This window comes from Sinohyriopsis cumingii, chromosome 7, assembly GCF_028554795.1.
Source record: "Sinohyriopsis cumingii isolate HCF-2022 chromosome 7, ASM2855479v2, whole genome shotgun sequence".
Lineage (NCBI taxonomy): Eukaryota > Metazoa > Mollusca > Bivalvia > Unionida > Unionidae > Sinohyriopsis > Sinohyriopsis cumingii.
The window spans coordinates 33,763,054-33,786,434 of NC_142967.1; the positions used below are offsets into that span (position 1 = coordinate 33,763,054).

Sequence of the window (23,381 nt, forward strand, 5' to 3'; positions counted from 1 at the left end):
CATGATGCATATCAACACACATGAAAATAGCTTTATGTATGTTGTATGATGCATATCAATGCCCATGAAAATAGCTTTATGTAGGTATGATGCATATCAACACCCATGAAAATATCTTTATGTATGTATGATGCATATCAACACCCATGAAAATATCTTTATGTAGGTATGATGCATATCAACACCCATGAAAATAGCTTTATGTATGTTGTATGATGCATATCAATGCCCATGAAAATAGCTTTATGTAGGTATGATGCATATCAACACCCATGAAAATAGCTTTATGTAGGTATGAAGCATATCAATGCCCATGAAAACAGCTTTATATGTGCATCATGCATATCAACCCCCATGAAAATAGCTTTATGTATGTATGATGCATATCAACACCCATGAAAACAGCTTTATGTATGTATGAAGCATATCAACACCCATGAAAATAGCTTTATGTATGTATGATGCATATCAACACCCATGAAAATAGCTTTATGTATGTTGTATGATGCGTATCAATGCCCATGAAAACAGCTTTATGTAGGTATGATGCATATCAACACCCATGAAAACAGCTTTATGTAGGTATGAAGCATATCAATGCCCATGAAAACAGCTTTATATATGTATCATGCATATCAACCCCCATGAAAATAGCTTTATGTATGTATGATGCATATCAATGCCCATGAAAATAGCTTTATGTAGGTATGAAGCATATCAACACCCATGAAAATAGCTTTATGTATGTTGTATGATGCATATCAACACACATGAAAATAGCTTTATGTATGTTGTATGATGCATATCAATGCACATGAAAATAGCTTTATGTAGGTATGATGCATATCAATGCCCATGAAAATATCTATGTAGGTATGAAGCATATCAACCCCCATGAAAATAGCTTTATGTATGTATGATGCATATCAACACCCATGAAAATAGCTTTATGTCGGTATGATGCATATCAATGCCCATGAAAATATCTATGTAGGTATGAAGCATATCAACCCCCATGAAAATAGCTTTATGTAGGTATGAAGCATATCAATGCCCATGAAAACAGCTTTATGTAGGTATGATGCATATCAATGCCCATGAAAATATCTATGTAGGTATGAAGCATATCAACCCCCATGAAAATAGCTTTATGTAGGTATGAAGCATATCAATGCCCATGAAAATAGCTTTATGTAGGTATGAAGCATATCAACGCCCATGAAAACAGCTTTATGTAGGTATGATGCATATCAATGCCCATGAAAACAGCTTTATATATGTATCATGCATATCAACCCCCATGAAAATAGCTTTATGTAGGTATGAAGCATATCAACCCCCATGAAAATAGCTTTATGTAGGTATGAAGCATATCAACGCCCATGAAAACAGCTTTATGTAGGTATGATGCATATCAATGGCCATGAAAATAGCTTTAGGCAGGTATGAAGCATATCAACCCCCATGAAAATAGCTTTATGTAGGTATGATGCATATCAACACCCATGAAAATAGCTTTATGTATGTTGTATGATGCATATCAATGCACATGAAAATAGCTTTATGTAGGTATGAAGCATATCAACACCCATGAAAATAGCTTTATGTAGGTATGAAGCATATCAATGCCCATGAAAACAGCTTTATATATGTATCATGCATATCAACCCCCATGAAAATAGCTTTATGTATGTATGATGCATATCAACCCCCATGAAAATAGCTTTATATATGTATCATGCATATCAACCCCCATGAAAATAGCTTTATGTATGTATGATGCATATCAACACCCATGAAAATAGCTTTATGTATGTATGAAGCATATCAATGCCCATGAAAACAGCTTTATGTAGGTATGATGCATATCAATGCCCATGAAAACAGCTTTATGTAGGTATGAAGCATATCAACGCCCATGAAAACAGCTTTAGGCAGGTATGAAGCATATCAACCCCCATGAAAATAGCTTTATGTATGTTGTATGATGCATATCAATGCACATGAAAATAGCTTTATGTAGGTATGATGCATATCAACCCCCATGAAAATAGCTTTATGTATGTTGTATGATGCATATCAATGCACATGAAAATAGCTTTATGTAGGTATGATGCATATCAACACCCATGAAAATAGCTTTATGTATGTATGAAGCATATCAATGCCCATGAAAACAGCTTTATATATGTATCATGCATATCACCCCCCATGAAAATAGCTTTATGTATGTATGATGCATATCAACCCCCATGAAAATAGCTTTATATATGTATCATGCATATCAACCCCCATGAAAATAGCTTTATATATGTATGATGCATATCAATGCCCATGAAAATAGCTTTAGGTAGGTATGAAGCATATCAACCCCCATGAAAATAGCTTTATGTAGGTATGAAGCATATCAATGCCCATGAAAACAGCTTTATGTAGGTATGATGCATATGAATGCCCATGAAAATAGCTTTATGTAGGTATGATGCATATGAATGCCCATGAAAACAGCTTTATGTAGGTAGGAAGCATATCAACCCCCATGAAAACAGCTTTATGCATGTATGATGCATATCAATGCCCATGAAAATAGCTTTATGTAGGTATGATGCATATGAATGCCCATGAAAATAGCTTTATGTAGGTATGAAGCATATCAACCCCCATGAAAATAGCTTTATGTAGGTAGGAAGCATATCAAGCCCCATGAAAACAGCTTTATGTATGTATGATGCATATCAATGCCCATGAAAATAGCTTTATGTAGGTATGAAGCATATGAATGCCCATGAAAACAGCTTTATGTAGGTATGATGCATATGAATGCCCATGAAAATAGCTTTATGTAGGTATGAAGCATATCAACCCCCATGAAAATAGCTTTATGTAGGTATGAAGCATATCAATGCCCATGAAAACAGCTTTATATATGTATCATGCATATCAACCCCCATGAAAACAGCTTTATGTATGTATGATGCATATCAATGCCCATGAAAATAGCTTTATGTAGGTATGAAGCATATCAACCCCCATGAAAATGTAAAACCCAGCATTAACATAACCCTGCTATTAATGTGATCCAATTTTTTTTAACCCAATTATCACGTTATAGCAGGGTTCTAATGTATATATATACACTCACAATTTTCTACAAGTCAAGCATGTTGTTCCTTGAATATTTCTGTCAATGTATCAGACTTTCTGCAAGGCATAAACCACAGTAAATAACATCATGCCAGGTTTTTTTGTATCACTGCTTTTGGTGCTATGTTCAGTTAGCAGCAAATCATCAGACATTTCATCCTCCCTAGTTTTGTTCTTAACAGATTATCATTCTGTCTCTCTGCCTTTCTGAAAGAAATCAGTTATCTTTTGTTTCAACATGACACAATGCTGTTAGGCATTTCCCTAACAGCTGATCGATGGATCAATTTAGTATACCCCTTCATGAATCAATTTAATCAGAATACCTCCATAGTTTCTGCAATAATCCAACATATCTCCATCATAAAGGTGCTTGTATTCAAATAATGTTCTCCATAGATTACTGATTAACTGAGATCATGGAGAAAAGGCATAAAAGATAATCTGATTAATCACACATTGAGTATGGGAAATTGCAGGAACCACAGGTAACTCGTGTGATCTTTTCCCCACTGAGTTTTAAAACTTGCGTGATCTTTTCCCCACTGAGCTTTAGAACTTGCACGATCTTTTCTCCACTGAGTTTTAAAACTTGTGCAATCTTTTCCCTACAGAGTTTTAAAACTTGCACGATCTTTTCCCCACTGAGTTTTAAAACTTGTGTGATCTTTTCCCACTGAGTTTTAAAAGTTGGGTGACTCTAGACCATTTTTGCAAGATATCAAAATCCTAGCATGTATATGCAAACTTATCTTTTTCATTGTTGACCAACTAGACATCACATGTCTTTGGGTGCAAACCTCATGTCAGTATTACCATCCAACTCGGAAAAGTAGCATTCCCGAAATTTTCAAGATAGCCACTGTGGCAGTCATATTGGAGATCAGATCAGCACCATTTTTATTTGGGACAAACTAGATATAATAAGAAACTTCTAGTGAAAACCAGACATTGATATGACTTATGTTCCAAAGGAGACAGAATAACAAGATTTTCGATATGTCTGTCTTGGTGGCCATATTGGATGTCAGATCTGCACCATTTTTATTTTGGACCAAGTAGACTTCATACAAAATCTATAAGTAAAACCTCATATTGATATAACTTTCTGTTCAGGAGAAGTAGCAATAATTTTTTTTTAATATAACCATTGTAGAAAAAAATTTGTATGTCCAATCGGCTCCATTTTCATTTAAGACCAACAAGTTATCATAAGAAGTCTTTTTGGTGAAAATCATGTTAATATGACTTTCTGATAAGCAATAAGATTTTCATGATGGCTGCCATGGTGACACTACTGGACATCAGATCAGCACTATTTTTTATTTAAAACCAACTAGACATCATAAGAAGACTTTTAGTGAAAACCGTGTGTCAATATAACAATCCATCCTGGAGTAGCAATAACAATGTTTTCAAGATGGTTACTGTAGGGGCCACACCAGATGTCAAAGCAACACCATTTTCATTTAGGACCAACTAGACCATGAAATAAATGTCCAGTTTCATCGCAATCTTCCAATTAGTTTAGGAGGAGTAGCAATAACCAGTGCTATCAGACACATGGATGATGGACAATTGACCATCCCATGAGCACTTCTGACCAGTATAGCTAACAATGAACTGACAATATTTATTGCATCCTGCAGTTTGTGCAAATCAAGCTGAATACAGCAAGTGACCATAGTGTGCATTTAGTGAGCAGTTTATTTTCAGATTTTACCATTTCCAAGCTCCCATCCTCTGATTTTGTAATTCTTCTTGGTGACATAATTAAACAATTTCAAGGCATTGGAAGGATCCCAGCTTCCATCTTTCTGTCGCAACAGGGCATTTAAATTATATATCATGTCCCATCCAACTGCTGAAGTGAAATTGTACAGCTGATCAAACATTTGAGCTGAAATTGAAATCAGAAGCAAAAATTAAAATTAAACTTCCTGTATGCTAGTCTCATACAAATACATATAGTGATCATCTACAGAGACCAAACATATTTCAGTCTCCTCAAAACTTCTTATATAACCTGCCTACATATAGCAACAACCTGCTCAATTTCACCATGGTCCACTATTTTTAATTGGACAATCATGAACTGCACTTAGCCAGTGTTCTCCCCAGCTTTGAAAGCTTCTGATGCACAATACATGAACACTGACATGCAATGATATTTCCTGCTATTCTTTAAAAACTATTCAGTTAAATAATCATTATGTGATCCTGTTCTATGCTATAATCTCTCATATAACACCTTTTCTTACTGTTTATGGGTCAAGATGTTTGGATAATCTAGGATTAGCCCTCATTTATTGTACCTCACTTGGCCCAACAGTTGATGCATGCCTAAAACCTCTGATGCCGGGTTTTTTCAAAGAACATCATGTAACTGGTACGAGATGAAGGAATCAGTTGTTAGCGTGTTAGGTATCAGCCATTTTCACCATCAGCTCAAAAGATTTAATATTTAACATATATTAGTTTTCAAATTTGTTAAATCATTATGTATGGTCATGTATACAAAACTTTTAATTAACCAGCATCAAGAATGTCCCAATACTGAAATCAGCTGCATGGTTTGCAGACTTAATGATATTTCTCTTAAAGTAACACAAGGATTCAAAGAAACATCCAATGGAAGATTTCATGTCCTTGAGTGAAAATTCTTGGATTGGATGGCAAGTCCTCTGTACTGTTATCTACTGATTTAATTATAATGGGTGTGGCATGGGTGGAGATTGGGGGAATGATAGAATTCCATACATTTGAAAACTGCATGGAATTGAACAAATTTCTGTAATTTTCAAATTTGTTACTTTTGTTGTTATTACCATTCATGTGGGTTTTTTTAGGAACATATAAATGGCAAAGAAAACTTAGATGTATGAAAACTGCACCTCCTACATTAGTTGCAATACCACTACAGATTCTCATCAAAATAAAGACTTTCACTTTCATCAACAGACCTTAACTTCAAGTGGATGCTTCCCAAGGAATTTCTATCGAAAGTAAGAACAGTATTTTACCAGTTTAAAAATATTATTCAGAGAAAATTATGTTGAACTGAAAAATGTATACGGTTACTTTTAAGTAAGCAACTAGTTTACAAGTAAATAATTAATATCCTCACAATCTACAAGTAAGTTGTTTGTAATAAGCCTTAAATAATTAATTAGGAACATGGTTGTTTTGTGTCTTTTTTACATTTATAATAAATTTAGACTGCAAAAGAACCTTTGCAACAATGAAGATAAAGTTTTTAAGATAAGATTTTCAATATCTTAATTACATTTGAAGACTAAATAATTTTAGTTTGTAAATACACTGTAAACTGGAGAAATAAAGAACACCTTGTAAAATGTATTTATTTTCTGTTATACATTTTCTCCTTTTTTTTCTCTCTGTTATGAACACAACTTTTAGAGGAAAAAAATTTGACACTGTTGCTCGCTTACCCTGGTACTTTTTGAAAGTCCTCAGGAAAACACCAACAGTGGAAAATATTTGTTAGGGATAAAATTAATCTAAAGTAATCACATATGTTTTAATTTAAAAGAATTCCTTTCATTCTTTTTGCCTGTCAATAACTTTATCTATCTATCATGTTTTATTACTTCCTCTGATTCCACTTCCATGACTCTTACCTGTATCTAAAACCACTTATTCAAAAAGATAACTTTTGTGCAGTTTCCCAAGCAACTGTTATACAGTGTTGACTGTATATAGATACAAACTCAATAATCTGAACTCCCAATTATCCAGACAATTCTCATGACCCTTTACAAGTTTAGAAAATCAAAATAATACAATACCTGTTAAATTAAATGTATCATAATTAAATTTTCCATACGGCCGCTGACCAAAGTTCTGCATTTTGTTCAGATGAACTTCCATCGGTTTTGATGGCACTGTATCCCCATCTTGAAAGACCATAAAATCTGCTGTTGTGCCACCAATCCTAAAATAACTTGGGGACAGAGCTCTGCCAAGTGTTTGTACACTGCGAGAACTACAAAACGAAACAAAAATAGATAATGCAACTTTAACAATATACTGGTGGCAGAAATACATTTAAAAAATACATACCTATGATTTGATAAAGGTTTTGAATATTTTGTCTTGTCCACATTGACTACAAGAGGAAGATGAAAGGCCGAATGTCTACAGCTTTATTAATGTATATATGTGAATGCAATAACATACATAATCCTGTCTATCAGATGAAGTCTGGACAATTATGATTCATCAGATTTAAATGTCTTTCATGTGAATAAATATTACCTTTAAAACCATGTAATGTGGACTTATGTTTATAATGTGAGCAGATGTATTACTGAACATTCAAGTGGATTAGAAAGACTTCTGACTTTAATCAATAGGTCTTTGAATAACAGCAACATTCCTTTAAAATTGTGAAGAATACACATCCAGTTAGGTGTTGTGATTACAGTGCATAACACCACCACATAAAGCTGGATCAAAAGAAGATGTAAACAATTACAGACCACTATCAATTCTTCCATCCAGAAAAGCATGTACATAGTTCTTTTATGAATCACAATCCACTTTTTGAAAATCAATCTAGCTTTCAAGAAGATCATTCTTGTGAAACTGCACATACATCTCAATGAATGACAAGTGGCTGAAAACCTAAGATTATGGAGAGTCAGCTGGTACTGTAATGATTGATTTTCTAAAGGCTTTCAGCCTAGTAGATCATAAAATTCTTGAAAAGTTAAAAGTGTATCAATTTAGTCAAGGTACTCTTAATTGGTTCACATCCTACCTGAGCAATAGGTCTCAACAGGTAACATTAAAAGGACACCTGTCTGAAACTAAAATGACAAGTTGCTACAAGGTTCTATCTTGGGGCCCTTGTTATTTCTTCAGTTCATAAATAACCTGCCCCTAAAAACAGGAGCAGCATCTCATCAACTAACATGTATGCAGATGATACTATTTTGCTGGAGACTGCTTCAGTGGTCTAAGTGGTTATAGTGTCCACCCTGGATGCTGAAGGTCATATGTTCAAACCCCAGCCACGTCTTACCAAAGACATAAAAACGGTACAAGCAGCTGTCATGCTTAGCACTCAGCATTAAGAGGTTAATGTTAGAACTGGTCAGCCTGGTGTCAGTATAATATAACTGAGTGGGACATGATGCTACATGACTGCATCATGATGTCCCAGTTCTAGATATCACTATAAACTGCAGACATCGCAGTGATGTGACTACAACTGTTAAAGCTACATTAAAAATAAAAAACCACACAAACACTATTTTGTTTAATAGCAAAGCAACCAAGAAGAACACAAACACTATTTTGTTTAATAGCAAAGCAACCAAGATGAACTTGAAAAACCCTTCAAAATGCTCTCAACTGACTTCAAATATGGTGCCAGCGAAATGGCATCATCCCCAATATGGACAAAATGAAAGTCCTCTTGATATATACATGCAGAACAGATCAAAATTGCAAACTCATATGCTTTATGTTCTCTATGATAACACTGATAGGAAAATTATGTTTTTAGATAGAATTCTTGGAATATTTATAGACAATAACTTACAATCGACTCATCATATAAATTATATTTCAAAGAAAATAAACTCTTATCTTTGGCTCCTAAAGAATATCAAGACCTTCATTCCATTACATCCCAGAGTTACTTTTTACAAAAGTTACATTCAACTGCATCTTGACAACTGTAATGTAATTTGTGGGAACACAACTGTTACAAAAATATGAGAATAACTCCAGACTCCTGGAAACGGCATGTAAAATAATTCTTGATCAGCAAACATAAAATTTTCAAAATGACATGCTTTCATTCAAAGTATTACCAATGCATGAAAGAATATTTTCAAACCCAAAATAATGTACAAGATGTTAACAAAATCTCCCACCACTGTCCTAAATGCCATTTTCCATGAGAGAAAATCTACTGGTAACCCTAATCTAAGATCATTACAAGGACAAAATTTCAAAGTGCCCAAGCAAAAATAGGAGCTATTCAAAAATAGCTTTCATTTTTCTAATGCAAATTTTTCAAAATAACATTCCACATGATACTAAATTGGCTCCAAGCATCGCTTCCTTCCACAATAGGTGTATTAGATGGATGAAATCGTAAAAAAAAATTAAAAAATGCTCTACTTATTAAAGTACATGTCACACTAATCACCTCTTGTGCTGCATTTTCATTCTGCAGCAATGTAGCATTTATGTGAACAGATGTTTATCTGCTGTGTATTTGCTCATGTGTGTGTGTGTGTGTGTAAACATATTATTAGCTTGTATTTATATGTACATAAGAGGACCTCAAGGTAGATTAGTTCTCAATTTTAACTAATTGTGTCACCCTTAGAAAACTGAGTCTTATTATTTTTATAATAATTTTTAATTTTTATTAGATGCAAGATAACCTTAAAAATATGCACTGGTCTTGGTCATAATAAAATTCATTTTGACAGTACCAATACACCATTGCATCCTATTTACCAGCTCTGATTAAATTACGTCTGAAATACAGTCTCTCAAGTTGTAAGAAGCTCAGCCAATCAAAAGTAATATTGCATTAATATGCACTGATGTTGCCCATAATAAAACTCATTATATATTTTAATAATATCATCTTAATAATATCAACATATTTGCCAAGTTTGATAAAATAGGATCAGAAATACAGTTGCCACAGTGCATCTTGTTATAACTGAACTCTTAACGATTTAGGCCTATTTACCAAATTTTATCAAAACGAGATCAGAAATACAGTCTTTAGAGTGGTAATGAGCCCAACCAATCACATGCAATATCACCTCAATGACTGGCGTAACTCCTGCAAATGATCAAATTCATGCATGCTCTTCATCATATAAGCCTATTTTCAAAGTTTTATCAAAACCAAGTGTGGTATCAAACTGAATCAAATGCAAGATTGCTTCATTAACGTGCACAACTCTTGCTCATTACTGAAATCCTAAAGTCAGTGTGATCAAAATTTGGTCTGATTAATGACTTCCAGACTGATAACAAGCTTCACCAATCAGATCTGAGATCACCCCATTAATATTTGTGGATCTAACTCATTACTGAAATTATCCAAGATCCTGATGATATAAGGATATATTCCAAGCTGGATCAGAAATACATGTACTGCTTTCAAAGTGATGAAAAATCCACATTCCAAGTTTGATAACAAATTAATGGGCCATACCTGGAAATACAAAACTGAATATACAATTTATATTAGTGGCTTTAACTTTGCCATATACATTTTGGAATAAAAGCAAAATAAACTAATTTGTATGTTGATTTCCAATTGTCAGAAGATATTTAAACAGCTGAGGATGATGAATTTTTGAAATTTTAATTCTTTCGAATCCCAATTTTTTTTTTATGTAGCCTCACAATTAACCAGACCAGAAGCATCAATGTCTGTCTCATCATGGCCCTCTGTGCCATCTTCCATAGACAAATCAAACTCTTTTCTGTAAAGTTTCTCAAGACTGACAAAGTTTTACTCCAGTTTATTGTACCAGTACCTTGATATAATCAGCATGGTCTCATTAAAAGGAAAAACCAAACCATGTGTCATATTCCCACTGTCACAGTACCTCCATGGGTCAAGAAAAACTACATTACATTAACATGTACAAACGCAAGTTATCATTGCATCCAAAATAAAGTTCCAAATAAATTTAAAGCTATGCAAACCATGTTTCAATTTGCAGTAGGTAAATTTTTAAGAAAAAAAACTTGTTTTAATCTCATGTTTCCTCAGTATAAAAGCAAACAGACTTATTTTTCAGCATTGCATTCTTCAAATATGTACCAAATTATCAAATTATTTATTAATGCATAACAAAATTTGTTATATCTAGGATGCTTAACTATCAAGACGATCACCGTGAATTTTCCTGAATATACAATTTATATTAGTGGCTTTCATGTTCAGAAGCCCAAGATTATCATACTCTTGTAAGGCAATAACCTTGATGCAATGTATTTGAACGAACCTAACAAAATATTAATGATTTCCTTAGGGACTTTCAGTAAGAAGCCATAACAGATGATTTGTCCAATTACTTTGTGTGTGTGTGTATATATATATATATTCACACACAAACACACATATATATCAGGACTCTAAAATCAATCATATATGCACAATCAGGGATTACCTTAGGCCGATTGGACCAATTGGGCCCTGCACATTAGTAATTTTTACAAATATATCTATAAAGAAAGAGTAATTTTAAAGCGATGGAAGAAAATTTTAAGTTCAATACCATAAAAGAACTTGTTTAAAAGTTTATTTCCAAATGCTCTGCTCAAAGGGGGGCCCCATGCATAAATCTAGGAGACCCTGCCAAAATAATCCAAATCGAGCACCAAGTTTGCTAAGGCTGTGACTGTGTACAATTTTTATCTTGGCCAGGAAATTGCACAGTTACCTGCCTCAACTAACTGACTGGGAGTAGACAACATAACTGCATCAGTGATCCCCAACAAAAAGGAAAGCAATTTTTTTTTTAAATTATAAAGGAAAGAAAAGGTGAAATAATCACTATTCAAATACATACCTGATGAAAGGAATGGCTTTGTACTTAATGTACAGCAAAATGATTGAGCAACAAATTGAGTTGTAAAAGAAAATCATTCATTCCTACAAATTCAATGTTTCTGTTCTTAAGATTGTGGTTCTTCATCCAATGCATTTTCTATCATAACATTACAATGTACATCTTAGTGACTGAAAATGATTTCTACGATTGTGGCCACATCTTTTGGAGAAAAAAAATTGTATGGAAGCATTAAGATGTCATTATGATAACTAATTATTTCTATGGACCAAGACCACTCTGGTGGCCTAGTGGTTAGAGCATCTGCCTTGGATGCGGGAGGTCATGGGTTCGATCCCTGGCCGAGTCATACCAAAGACTTAACAAAAATGGTACTAACAGCTGCCTCGCTTGGTGCTCAGCATTAAGAGGTTAGTGTTAGGACTGGTCGGCCTGGTGTCAGGGTAATGTGACTGGGTGGGACATCATGCTACATATCTGCGGCATGATACCCCAGTGCTAGACATCACTATAAACTGCCACACTGCAGACATCATAGCGATATGACTGGGCATTTCTAATCTCAACTGGAATGCTATTCCAGAGCAGAGTTCCAGAGTATTGGAAACATTTTTTAAATAACTCCTTATTTGGTTAGGGAATTTTATACTGTTTGGTAGACATGGTTCGCATGTGGGAAGTATTGCCAGGTAGCCTATATTGGAATAGCGATTGTAAATATTCAGGAGCACTATTATTGGATATCCTGTACATTAATTTGGCTTTTCTAAAACAGATTCGGTCTTTAATAGGTAGTATTTTTAACCTACCAGCTAAATTTTCCTTGCTTTCTTTCTGGATTGATATTAGCTCCAAATGCTCTTTTTGAAGATGTTCCAGCTATTGGAATACAGTATGGGGTAATTAAAATGATAAAAACACAGCAAAGCTAGCACATCTTCAAAAAAGAGCATTTGAGCTAATATCAATCCAGAAAAAAAACAAGGAAAATATCCAATAATAGTACTCCTAAATATTTATAGTCACTATTCCAGTATAGGCTACCTGGCAAATAGGAATAAAGCACTTGTCCTGGAAAAGCAACTTGGCAAATTTAACTTGACAAAAAAATTACTAGTCTGGGACATCAGGATATGGAATTTGTTCAGCCCTGCTATGATAGTAAGTAAACCCCACCCAAAAAAAAAAAGGCAAACTGCATAACAATGCTAGAAACCTCCTGGAGACAATCAGGTTACAAACTATAAATTAATGAATGAAATGTCTAACTTTTGTACATTTTTTATTTCACTGATGATATTCATTTTTACAGTTGATACAGGGGTACAAACTGCCAGGGCAGTGGTCAGCCTAGAAATCCTTATCAGTAGCTGACATGACAATACTTTGAAGGAGGGAGACTGTATTACAGCTGTTGTATCTAAAGGGTTAAAGAGGCATATTCACCCTAATAGCCATGCATTAAATTAAAAACTGAATATATGTCATTGGTGGAATATTTACATCTACTGGCATGCTCCTTTTAGCATCTGCACAGTCGGAACATGAAGAATTGCTACCAAATAATACAAAATGCCATGTCCATTCAATTGGAAGGAAAAGGCATTACATTTTGAACAGTTCCAAATAAACATGTATGTATAACAGGGTAAAATGTACAGCCAGACTGGGGCTCAAATCCAGAACCTCCCTAACTCTAGATGGGCTACAACTTGAGCCATCCAAGCCAACATGCCCAGTCCTACCCATTACACTCTCCCTGTACTTTTGAGACATGTCCCTGTGTCTCAAGGTCTAACTTCCACTTAACTGCACCCTCCATAGTCGATTGGAAGTGCACAATGTGGAATCCTGTCAATGTTGCCAATTGTACAAAATGCATGGCTGGACTGGGGCTCAAACTTGGAAGCTCCCTAACTCTAGACAGTCTTTCTACCATTTGAGCCATCCAACCCGGCACGCCCAGTCCTACCCGTTACACCTGCAAACTTGCTGTCCTGCATACAAAACTTTTCTTCCTTTGTCATCCAGTTTCTCACAAGTGAAAACTGACTTGGAATTTGTGGACATTCTCCAAATTGAGATTACCACACACACACACACACTGCATAACTGGTGTAGATACAGGACTGTCAGGGGGCATAACTGTTTCTGGCTTCCCATCTTCTGTGGCCACTTAGGTTCCAGAACAGTGGTCTGCTTTTATGGCATTTTTTTAAAAGTAAAAATGTTCAACCCCAACAGAATAAACATCCTGATACATGTTTATGGCACTAAACAGGGCATGGCTAGAAAAATGTGTTTTTTCAAAGCAAGGAAAGTTTTAATTTTTTTAATTTCCATACATTAAGAGGAGGTAATAATCATAAACACAGTAGGTCTTAAGCTGCCAACCCTTTTGACTGTATCCATGTATATTTCTTATTTCTGAGTAACCTCTATTTACCATACGAAGACTCAATTCAGGAGTCCTATCTGGTCGTTTCAGCCATATCTGCAATGACTGGTGCGTAGGCCAAGTTATCCCTCAAATATATAGCGCATTGACCCCATTGTTGGTCAACGGCATTATTGTGTGAAACTCGATTTAATAAGATAACTTCTTGAGGTTATTTCATATATATATATATATATATATATATATATATATATATATATATATATATATACATATATTCATTCAGATAAACAATGTATGTATTCAATTTATTTAAATGAATGGTGTCATGGCAAGATTATACCTGTATGAATTTAGTCTCGAAAGCTTTATTCAAAATAACACAGATAAAAGACAAAGAATGATGCAAATGATGATTTTGTTTACATCTTTCCGATTCTTATCTACTAGAAACATTCAGTACAAAAAGTTTAATATGCCCCTTGCCAAGAAGGATTTTTTTCAATATGCTTCCAATAGCTTTCTTTATTGCATTGTTGGTAATAGGAAATGGCCCACTGAGTTATCTCCCCCTTATGATGGCCCCTGTACAAATACTTTCTCATTTCTGAAGTTTAGTAATTATTAAGCATGGCTATATTCTGTTGAAATAATTTATACAAACATATGAAACAGTTGTAATAAAGGTCCAACACCTGTGTTAGATTTCATGAAAATAAATATGGGGTCGGGAAAAGGGTACATGCATTCCTCAGCAGGCTGACGACAAATGTGACTTGCTATAGCTTTCATTGTTTGTCCATATTAAAACTGAAGCTATAAACATGTTGGGTTTTTGGGGGGCATTATCAAGAGTTATAGAGTCTGTTCATTTTCATGAAATTAAGTGGAACCGTGTTTTTCTGTATTCATGTTCCGAAATCACGCAGAGCTGCATCACAGAGAGAGTTGAGATTTCATTTTTGGCATTCTTGGATGCATCTCCATTGAAAAATAGCTTGGTTTACTTGCAAGAACTGGGACTTCAATTTTCATGTTCTATACCTACCTGGTGACATTCACAGGGGCTCGTATCTTTGCTTAAAATTGACCCGTCATACATGTAGTTAGTATATAGTGCATGTATGACAGGTCAATTGTAAGCAACGATACGAGCCCCTGTAGAGATATTCTCCAAATCGAGATTACCATACACACACAGTCACACACAAAACTCGTACCTGGTGTTGAAGTTTTCCCAGTGATTTTTTAACAGCAGGGTATCAAATGCAGTCCCAAGAAACATCTGATCGTCCAACTTTTGGAGTACCTTGTCGGCGTCTATTTGAATAGTTACATAAGACACGGTGTATCTAAAACATGCTACTGCAAGCAAAATATGGATTATTCCCATTTTTGTATGAATGTTTGAGCTTTTTACTCCGTTAAAAATGAAGCATGCAAACTTATGTAACGGTGCCTATTTGATTTCCTGCAACATGTGCGCTGACGAAGTCTCGTGACACGTTAGTCATGTGAAGTTAGATATTTACAACCCGGCAGAATAACTATATCAAGCTGCTACCGATACGTGAGAGCTTTCAAACATGAATACAAATTTACTGGTGCATTCATACGTACTGGTTACCTGTATTTACATACTGCATTTTATTATTTTAGCAGCCGACACATTGAAGATGGGGCCTCCTATAACCCTGAAGCAAGGTATCCTTGCTGACTTTGTAAATAGTTCCAAAAGCTAACCTGTTAAGTGAAAGAGATCACACTAGGTTCAATGTTTGTCTAATGTCGTCGCAAAATGGAGAAACGGTCTGATAAGGACAGAGGCTGGCTGGTGTGTGCTCTTTAGGGACTTATATTGTTATATGCTTAAGAAGTAGGGTAAATGACATTGTGATGTCTAAAAGATTGTAACATGTCACTGTAAGGAAAAGCTATAGGGACATTAGAAAAATCTGATAAAATCTAGACTTACGTCAGTATCAGGCAGTCGATGGTAAGATCAAGTCCGATAAAACAACCCACCAAAGCTGTGTTGATACTGATGGACAATATCATCACGGGTGAAGAGCTGATTAATCGGCCTAGGTAAGATCTAGACCAGGTTGCTTGCTCCACAATTTGGTGGCTGCGGTCATAAAAAAAAATTTCATAAAGTAGCAGAAAACCCTGAAAAAAATCAAAAGAATAAATTAAAATGGTGCAACCACAGACAGTCTCGTCAATGACGGATGCACAAGACAGAATTAATCATGAAATTCGGCAACTGGAACGTGAAAGTACACGCAGGAACATGAAATGACGCCATCGAGACCCCGGGAAAGAAATCAAGCTCCCCAAAGAAGATTAGAATGTTCGAAACAAAATAAACTGAAACGACCACTTGTAACGACACAAAGGTTCGGCGGTACCTCACCACGGATGGACTTTCAAGCGCATTTTAGTACGTGTGCCGCAATAAACACACGGACTCGAGAAAAGAAAGGGCTTTGTTTAGCAGTGAGTCTCAAGGGTTAGGTTCAACACCTACTGAGATCTGGAACTCCAGATTATGACAGCTCATGGATTCACTAAAACGGAGGTTCGCGCCAAAAAAAAAAAAAAAGAAAAGAAGGAAATTTACAGAGTACAACTAAAAAGCCTGAGAAGGGAACATGTTGTTGTTGTTGTTGTTGTTGTAGAGTTTAACGTCATTTTTCAGCACACGATTGGCTATACATGGCGGCCAGTATTAGTGGTGTAGGAAGAACCCGGGAAACCCCCGGAAAGAACCACCGACCCACTAGAAGGGAACATAAAACACTCCCAGAACTGAGACAAGCGATACACCAACTCGCCTCCCAAGCATATCCCAATGCGCCAGAAGAATTACTCGAAACACTGTCGAAGGAGCAATTTATCGATTCTTTAGCTGACAGCGAACTTAGGTTAAGAATACAAAAGGCATTCACTAAAACCCTTGTTGAAGCAATTCAGATTGGGGTAGAACTCGAAGCCTTTGTAAGAGCCGAACGTCAGCGAAAGTTTTTGGGAAGATATGCATGAGCCCTGACAATGTCTGATGCAAGGGTAAGTGATATCCAGGAACTTAAGAGAGAAGTTGCGGAACGCAAGGTGTTACTAAAGGATTTGAAGGCACAATATGCAGGGAAAGACGGAACGAAGGGGAGTTAATGCTACAAGTGCGGAAAAAAAAGGGCATTTCAAACGAGACTGTCCAAAAAGTATGCCCGAACTTTCGGAAGACTAGCGTGGGCCCATCCTAAGGGCCAGGGGTGGGACCGTTATTCCAGGCCTAGAAATATAACTGGTCGGGCAACGATGGAAGATGCTGGGCTGTACCTTCCAGCATCTGTACACGGAATGAGTGTAAACTTATTAATAAATACAGGTGCTACGGTTACCACCATGATAGCAAAGGACGTCGATGAGAGGATGGCGTCGGAATATCGACCTCGTTTACATGAGGTTAATGGGAATGTATTGTGTGCAGATGGGAAACGGCAAAAAGTAGTCGGAAAAGGAATGTTTACCTTGTCGTTTGGAGGGAAACGTCACGAGCATTGTATTATCGTTGCAACGATGGACTTGACAACAGAAAGAGTGTTAGGATTGGATTTCCTAGAAAAAGTAGGAAGCAAAATTGATTTTGTGAATCACAGTTTGACGATTGTGGAGACTTTTTTGTCATATGATGTGATCAAATCAAATTCTATGGAATGCGCTAGAGTTGTGTTAGCAGAGACACTATCGATCCCTGCAAGGCACGAAATGAACGTTCCGTGCAAATTGTAAACAATAGGGAATAACCACTCATACGGTTCGACCGGGATTGTGGGACCAGAAGAATGATTTATTGAAAATAAGCAACTTCTGGTGGGAAATGTACTTACGAGGGCTACATCTGACGATGTCATTCCTCTAATTGTAATGAACGTTACCGACGAAACAAACGTTGTCCATACTGAAACTAGTATGGGTCTTTATATAGCGGTGGATGACGATGATGTTGTTGATTTTTCTGGAGATTTATTGGCTCAAGTGGAAACGATCAAAATGCCTGAACACCTGAAAAAAGTTACCTCAAGAAACGAAAAAGGGTCTTACATCGGCCCAATGAAAGAAAGTTGACAAACTTCTATGTACGTTCTCCAATTTATTTGCTCATTCAAAAGATGACCTTGGCAGAACCAACCAAATACGTCACAAGATAAATACAGGGAACGCAAGACCAGTAAAACAACCGCTACGTAGAATCCCGATTCACGCAGGAGATGAAATTGAAGACCATGTTGAGAGTATGTTAACTCAAGGCATTAGAGAGCCGTCATTAAGCCCCTGGGCTTCCCCCATAGTGCTGGTACGTAAGAAGGATGGAACTACTCGTTTTTGTGTAGACTATAGAGCAGTCAATCAACTGACTGTGAAGGACTCTTATTCTCTACGACGTACAGGCGACTCATTGGATCGACTTTCCGGTGTATCTTGGTTTCCTAACCTTGATTTCATGAGTGGATATTGGCAAGTAGAAACGGAAGAGCAAGATAAACCCCAAACAGCTTTTGTAACACCAAATGGATTATATCAGTTTCTTGTAATGCCTTTTGGATTATGCAATTCAGGTTCCACCTTTGAAAGGCTGATGGAGACTATTTTAGCAGGTTTGCAATGGAAAACGTGTCTGATATATCTGGATGACATAATTATTTTCGGTAAAACTTTCGACCAGGAACTAAGCTGCTGCAGGAAGTTTTCACTCGATAGCAATAGGCAGGCCTTACAATTAAACCCTCCAAGTGTCACTTGTTTGCACACGAAGTGGCATTCTTCGGGCACATCGTGTTTGAAGAGGGAATTAAAACTGACCCTGAAAGAATCAGTGCAGTGAAATTTTGAACTACACCAACGAATGTGAAGGAGCTTCTCAGATTCTTTTAACATGTTAATTGCTGGACTGATCGGTTCATCCAAAACTGAATTTGTCAAACGTTTGATCAAACATGAAAATCGTTTGATCGTTCGTCCACCTCACCGTATCCTGTGGTGTTACAAAGATTGGCATTCGGCGTACAGTCACCTGCGAGAATGTCAAGGCGATTCCATCGTGTTTGTGGAAGGCATTCCCGGCGAAGATGACGGGAACGTGTCTGACCCCAGTCAGTCCCATCTAGTCAACTTCGACGAAGTTAGAAGACGAAGACGAAATTAAACTGTGGTTTACGCGCCAAGGGGTATTATCGTAATGACAGTGTCATTTACATTACCAAAAATTTGTTTCAACAAAGTAAAGCTCTTATCACCATTAGGCTCAATGCTCATGAAGGGGTCTTGTTTAAAAGCCCTAGAGATAAATCGCAAGTGCTAGTCTTAGCCAAACAGTTAGGAACGCCTTGGCTGACTCCTGCGCACCATGATGCCACTCAAACCCTTGCGTGCTGACCTTGAGTGTCTTTATTAGTGGAACTTTTCTCAGACTAGAAGATGACATGAGTCTGTGCGCTCTGACGAGCATTTAGCATATTTTGCAGTGAGTTGCTGCTGGCCATGAACTACTCAAATATTTGTATCTTCTCTTAAGCATTCGACATTTGATGGTTAGCATATTATGCCTGGATTATTCGTCCTATTAGAAAATAGTTTGACCTTGACTGTTAGTTTATAAACACCAGGTGTTGATCTAAATCCTGATTTTAAAATGATTGGTTGTTTCCAAGGCCATGATGGGACCTTGTCGTTAAGATATAAACAATTTTTTTAATATTATTTCTTAGAGTAAAAATGATTGGTTTTCGTCAAGGTCACACTGGGTAAACGTGATCTGTAACAAGTAGATGCTTCTATAAACTACCAGAAGATGATCACGTGACCCATGTTTACTTTTTATAAAGCCTATATAACCCAAGTTTTGGAGAATTAGTCTCAGTAGAAGTTGGGCCGTTAAACTGTTCGTTGTATGTTGTGCTGTTTGGAGTTATTTCAAATTACTTGGTTTGGAGTTATTTAAAATTACTTGAATTCAAAAGGATTAATTCTGTTATTTTTCTGGAAAATACGTGTGCTCGTGTAATATTGTGGAACAATGACAGATTTTTTAATAAAAAATGTATTCAGCTGTCAGAAACCGGAGTGATAATTCTTATTTCTACAAGAAACTGTAGACTTCAACACTACATATTGTAACATACGTCATCGTCTTCCATATTGGATTCTTCGTCGGGATTCGAACGTGAAATCAGTAGAACATTTTGTTATTAGGACTACTAAAATTTTATTCTCGGATTATTTGTTGATCATTTTTGGATTTGATTCTATGAAACCGTAAGTTCGTATTTTTTTCTCCTCATTTTTACAGATTTTTTCCAAGGAAATAAATTATTGTATTTTAAAAGCTTGTTGTTTTCATTCTTTCTTGTGTTACTGTTTATTCGAGCCTAAACAAGTGACATAAGACTCTCAATGGGTCTGTAGGTAGTGGTAAAACAACTAGTGTGATTAAATTATTCTTGAACAGTTGTTCAGAAATAGTTGTATTACCAGAGACTCGCTAGAGAAATGAAAGATAGAAATATTAAATCATGCACTTATCACAAAATAAATTTCGATGGAAGGGAGATAACTGGACTTCTGAACAAATGGGAGAGAGATATATTCCAAGGATTATTGTTTGGGATGAAATACGCACTGTGTCATTAGAAACGTTAACAATATTTCTTGATTGGTTATTGACAAAAAATACTGCTGCAATAATGTGTGGTGATCATAGTCAACCATCACATTTTGTTGGATTGTCTCCACATAAATGGCTGAGGAATTTTGTAGATTATTATGAAGAGATAACTGATGACCATAGAGCACTTGATCCAGAATTAGGAGAGTTTAAGAAATTAATCAGACTACAACCGAATAAAATTCAATGTGAAATAATGCGTGAAATAGTTTCAGAAACTCCTATTAACAATTTTTGGAATTTACGGAGACCAAATGATTTGATAGTTACAAGTAGAAAGATACACTTCAACAACAGTTATTTATGTTACGTAAAGAATTTTTTAAAAAATCTACCCGTACCATTGTGTTATCGACCAGCAGATACGCGAAGACAAAATATCGATGTTGATCTACCAGGGTCGTCAGTAAAACAAAATCTTGTATTAAATGATATTGTTTTAGTTCCTGTCAGTGTTGTTGAGAGCGCGTTAACGATGGACAAAACTCCATGTCCTCTAGGATACGCAATGACGATTCATTCATCATAAGGATTAACCTTCTCTGATACAAATGTTTGGATCGTTGATGATCGCATCAAATGGTCAAATTTAGTTTATCTCGCAGTGTCTCGAGTCGGAGGAATATCTCAGCTGCGGAGTGTTATTATAGGCTTTACAGGAAATAATAATCAAATTCAGGAAACTAACGATGATACAGTAAGAAATAAGTTAGATAGTTATAAACAGTGTGACAACAACAACAACAAAAAATAAATAACCGCGACTTTGATCTCGATGCTGAATTTATCATGACATTAAAACAACACCAGAATAATTATATGGCGAGCCATAACACATTAATGTTGTGGCAGTATTCAAATAATAATCCAAGACAATGTACCGAAGACAGAATTAACAGTAGTCTTGGTCATTCAGGCGAAAATGTGATGCTGACCTGTCTTGAATGTAATCGACGTCGAGGTACTAGTTTACAAAAGTGAATGCGGTGTTAATTGTGTGTCTTCAGGAATTGTAGTTGTTCGCATACAAATCCACTTTGAGGAGCAGTTGAATCTAATCTGTAGATTACAGGTCTACCCGTAGCTCTTACCACGGTAGAAATTTTATGTGTCGTAATACTCCAAAAAAAATCAGTCGCTCTTTTTTACCGCCTTCTAGTTCACCGGGTTCGTATAAATATCCTACAGTCACATTACCTAAAAATGTTTGGTTTTAAAATTCACGTCGTTGTATTGGTGTGTGTGTGTGTGTGTGTTTTATAAATTTTATTATTATTTTTATTAATCGCATTGATAGGTTTTATGGCAATTGTTTGAGTAATTTCATTATTTAAATCAGCTATCACACTTGGTAATCTTACAACCCATTCGCGAGATCTTATATCTTTCTGAATTATTTCCCTTGCATATTGTTATCCAAATATCAGCTCAACAAGTGTTGATTAAATCGTTCAACAATTTCCTGATCACGATGAATTGCAATATGTCCTCGTCTGATTTTGATATTATGTTTTTTCATCAGATATGATACTGTACCAATATATTCTTTGCCAGGATCAACCTGTAATAACTGTGGTCATCGCAAGGGTAATCGTTTATAAATTCGTTACAAAGCAGATACAACTTCAGCTGCTGTTTTAGTTGATAGCGGCTCTGCTTTTTTATATCTACTTGCAACGTCAACGACGGTCAATACGTATTTGTATGTACGTGATTGACGTCTCAATTTTAATAGTATCATGTGGTAAAAATACAATATCTGCTTGATGAACATCATTAGGAGTGCTGGCATCAAAACGTGCATGCTGATTTTTTTGTAGGTTGTGGTTAATAAATTTGCTATATTGCCCGTCGTGCTAACCATTTTACAGCAACAGAACGTGTAACATTTGCTGCATCAGCGAGTTTACTAATCGCTGCTCTACCGCTCCAATATCCTCTTGGGCTATAATAATTGATTCCATTATTTTAATAATCGGATGATTAATTACCAGCCCCTAGCACTATTTTACCTTTCATCGCAGATCTTATCAACGAATTAGCTAATGATTCTCTAAAAGACTTATTTTTATGGAATTTAACGAGTGAATCTACTTCATATCTGCAATATGTCGTTCTTGTAAATCTGGATTTTTATACTCGACATCATTAATTTGACATGCTTGTTCAATTGCATTTATTGGATACTCTCCAGTTCTTGGTTGATCTCGTTCGTCAAGTCGGATATCAAGTCAAGTTCCAGGACCACAATAATTATATCCAGAAAGATGTTTTTTACTCCTGGATATTTAGCCCATGGAGTTCATGGTAATTTTCCTAATGAAGTATCGATATCACCACCTATTTTATTATTATAAATAAATATATATTTTTGTACCACATTTTACACATTTACCTGTAAGTTCACGCTTTTTATTTTTTGTTATTATTGTTGTTAATCCACTTGTGGGGGTGGGGTGGGGTGGATGCTGTACGTCGAACACAATATAAATCCATATTATTTATTACATTTGTGTAACATGGATGT

At 35.8% G+C, this 23,381-nt stretch overlaps 1 protein-coding gene across 1 annotated transcript in view; it reads right to left on the bottom strand.

The window, feature by feature from the left end:
• Positions 1–15,641, bottom strand: part of LOC149794992 (heparanase-like) — a 71,586-nt gene extending 55,945 nt beyond the window's left edge. The window contains exons 1-3 of the mRNA XM_089964655.1: positions 15,348–15,641; positions 6,954–7,150; positions 4,868–5,044 (exon numbers count right to left, since the gene is read on the bottom strand). Of these exons, the coding sequence (XP_089820781.1) occupies positions 4,868–5,044; positions 6,954–7,150; positions 15,348–15,520 (547 nt within the window). The 5' untranslated portion in view covers positions 15,521–15,641. The remainder of the gene's footprint in view (positions 1–4,867; positions 5,045–6,953; positions 7,151–15,347) is intronic.
• Between the last annotated feature and the right edge of the window lie 7,740 nt (positions 15,642–23,381).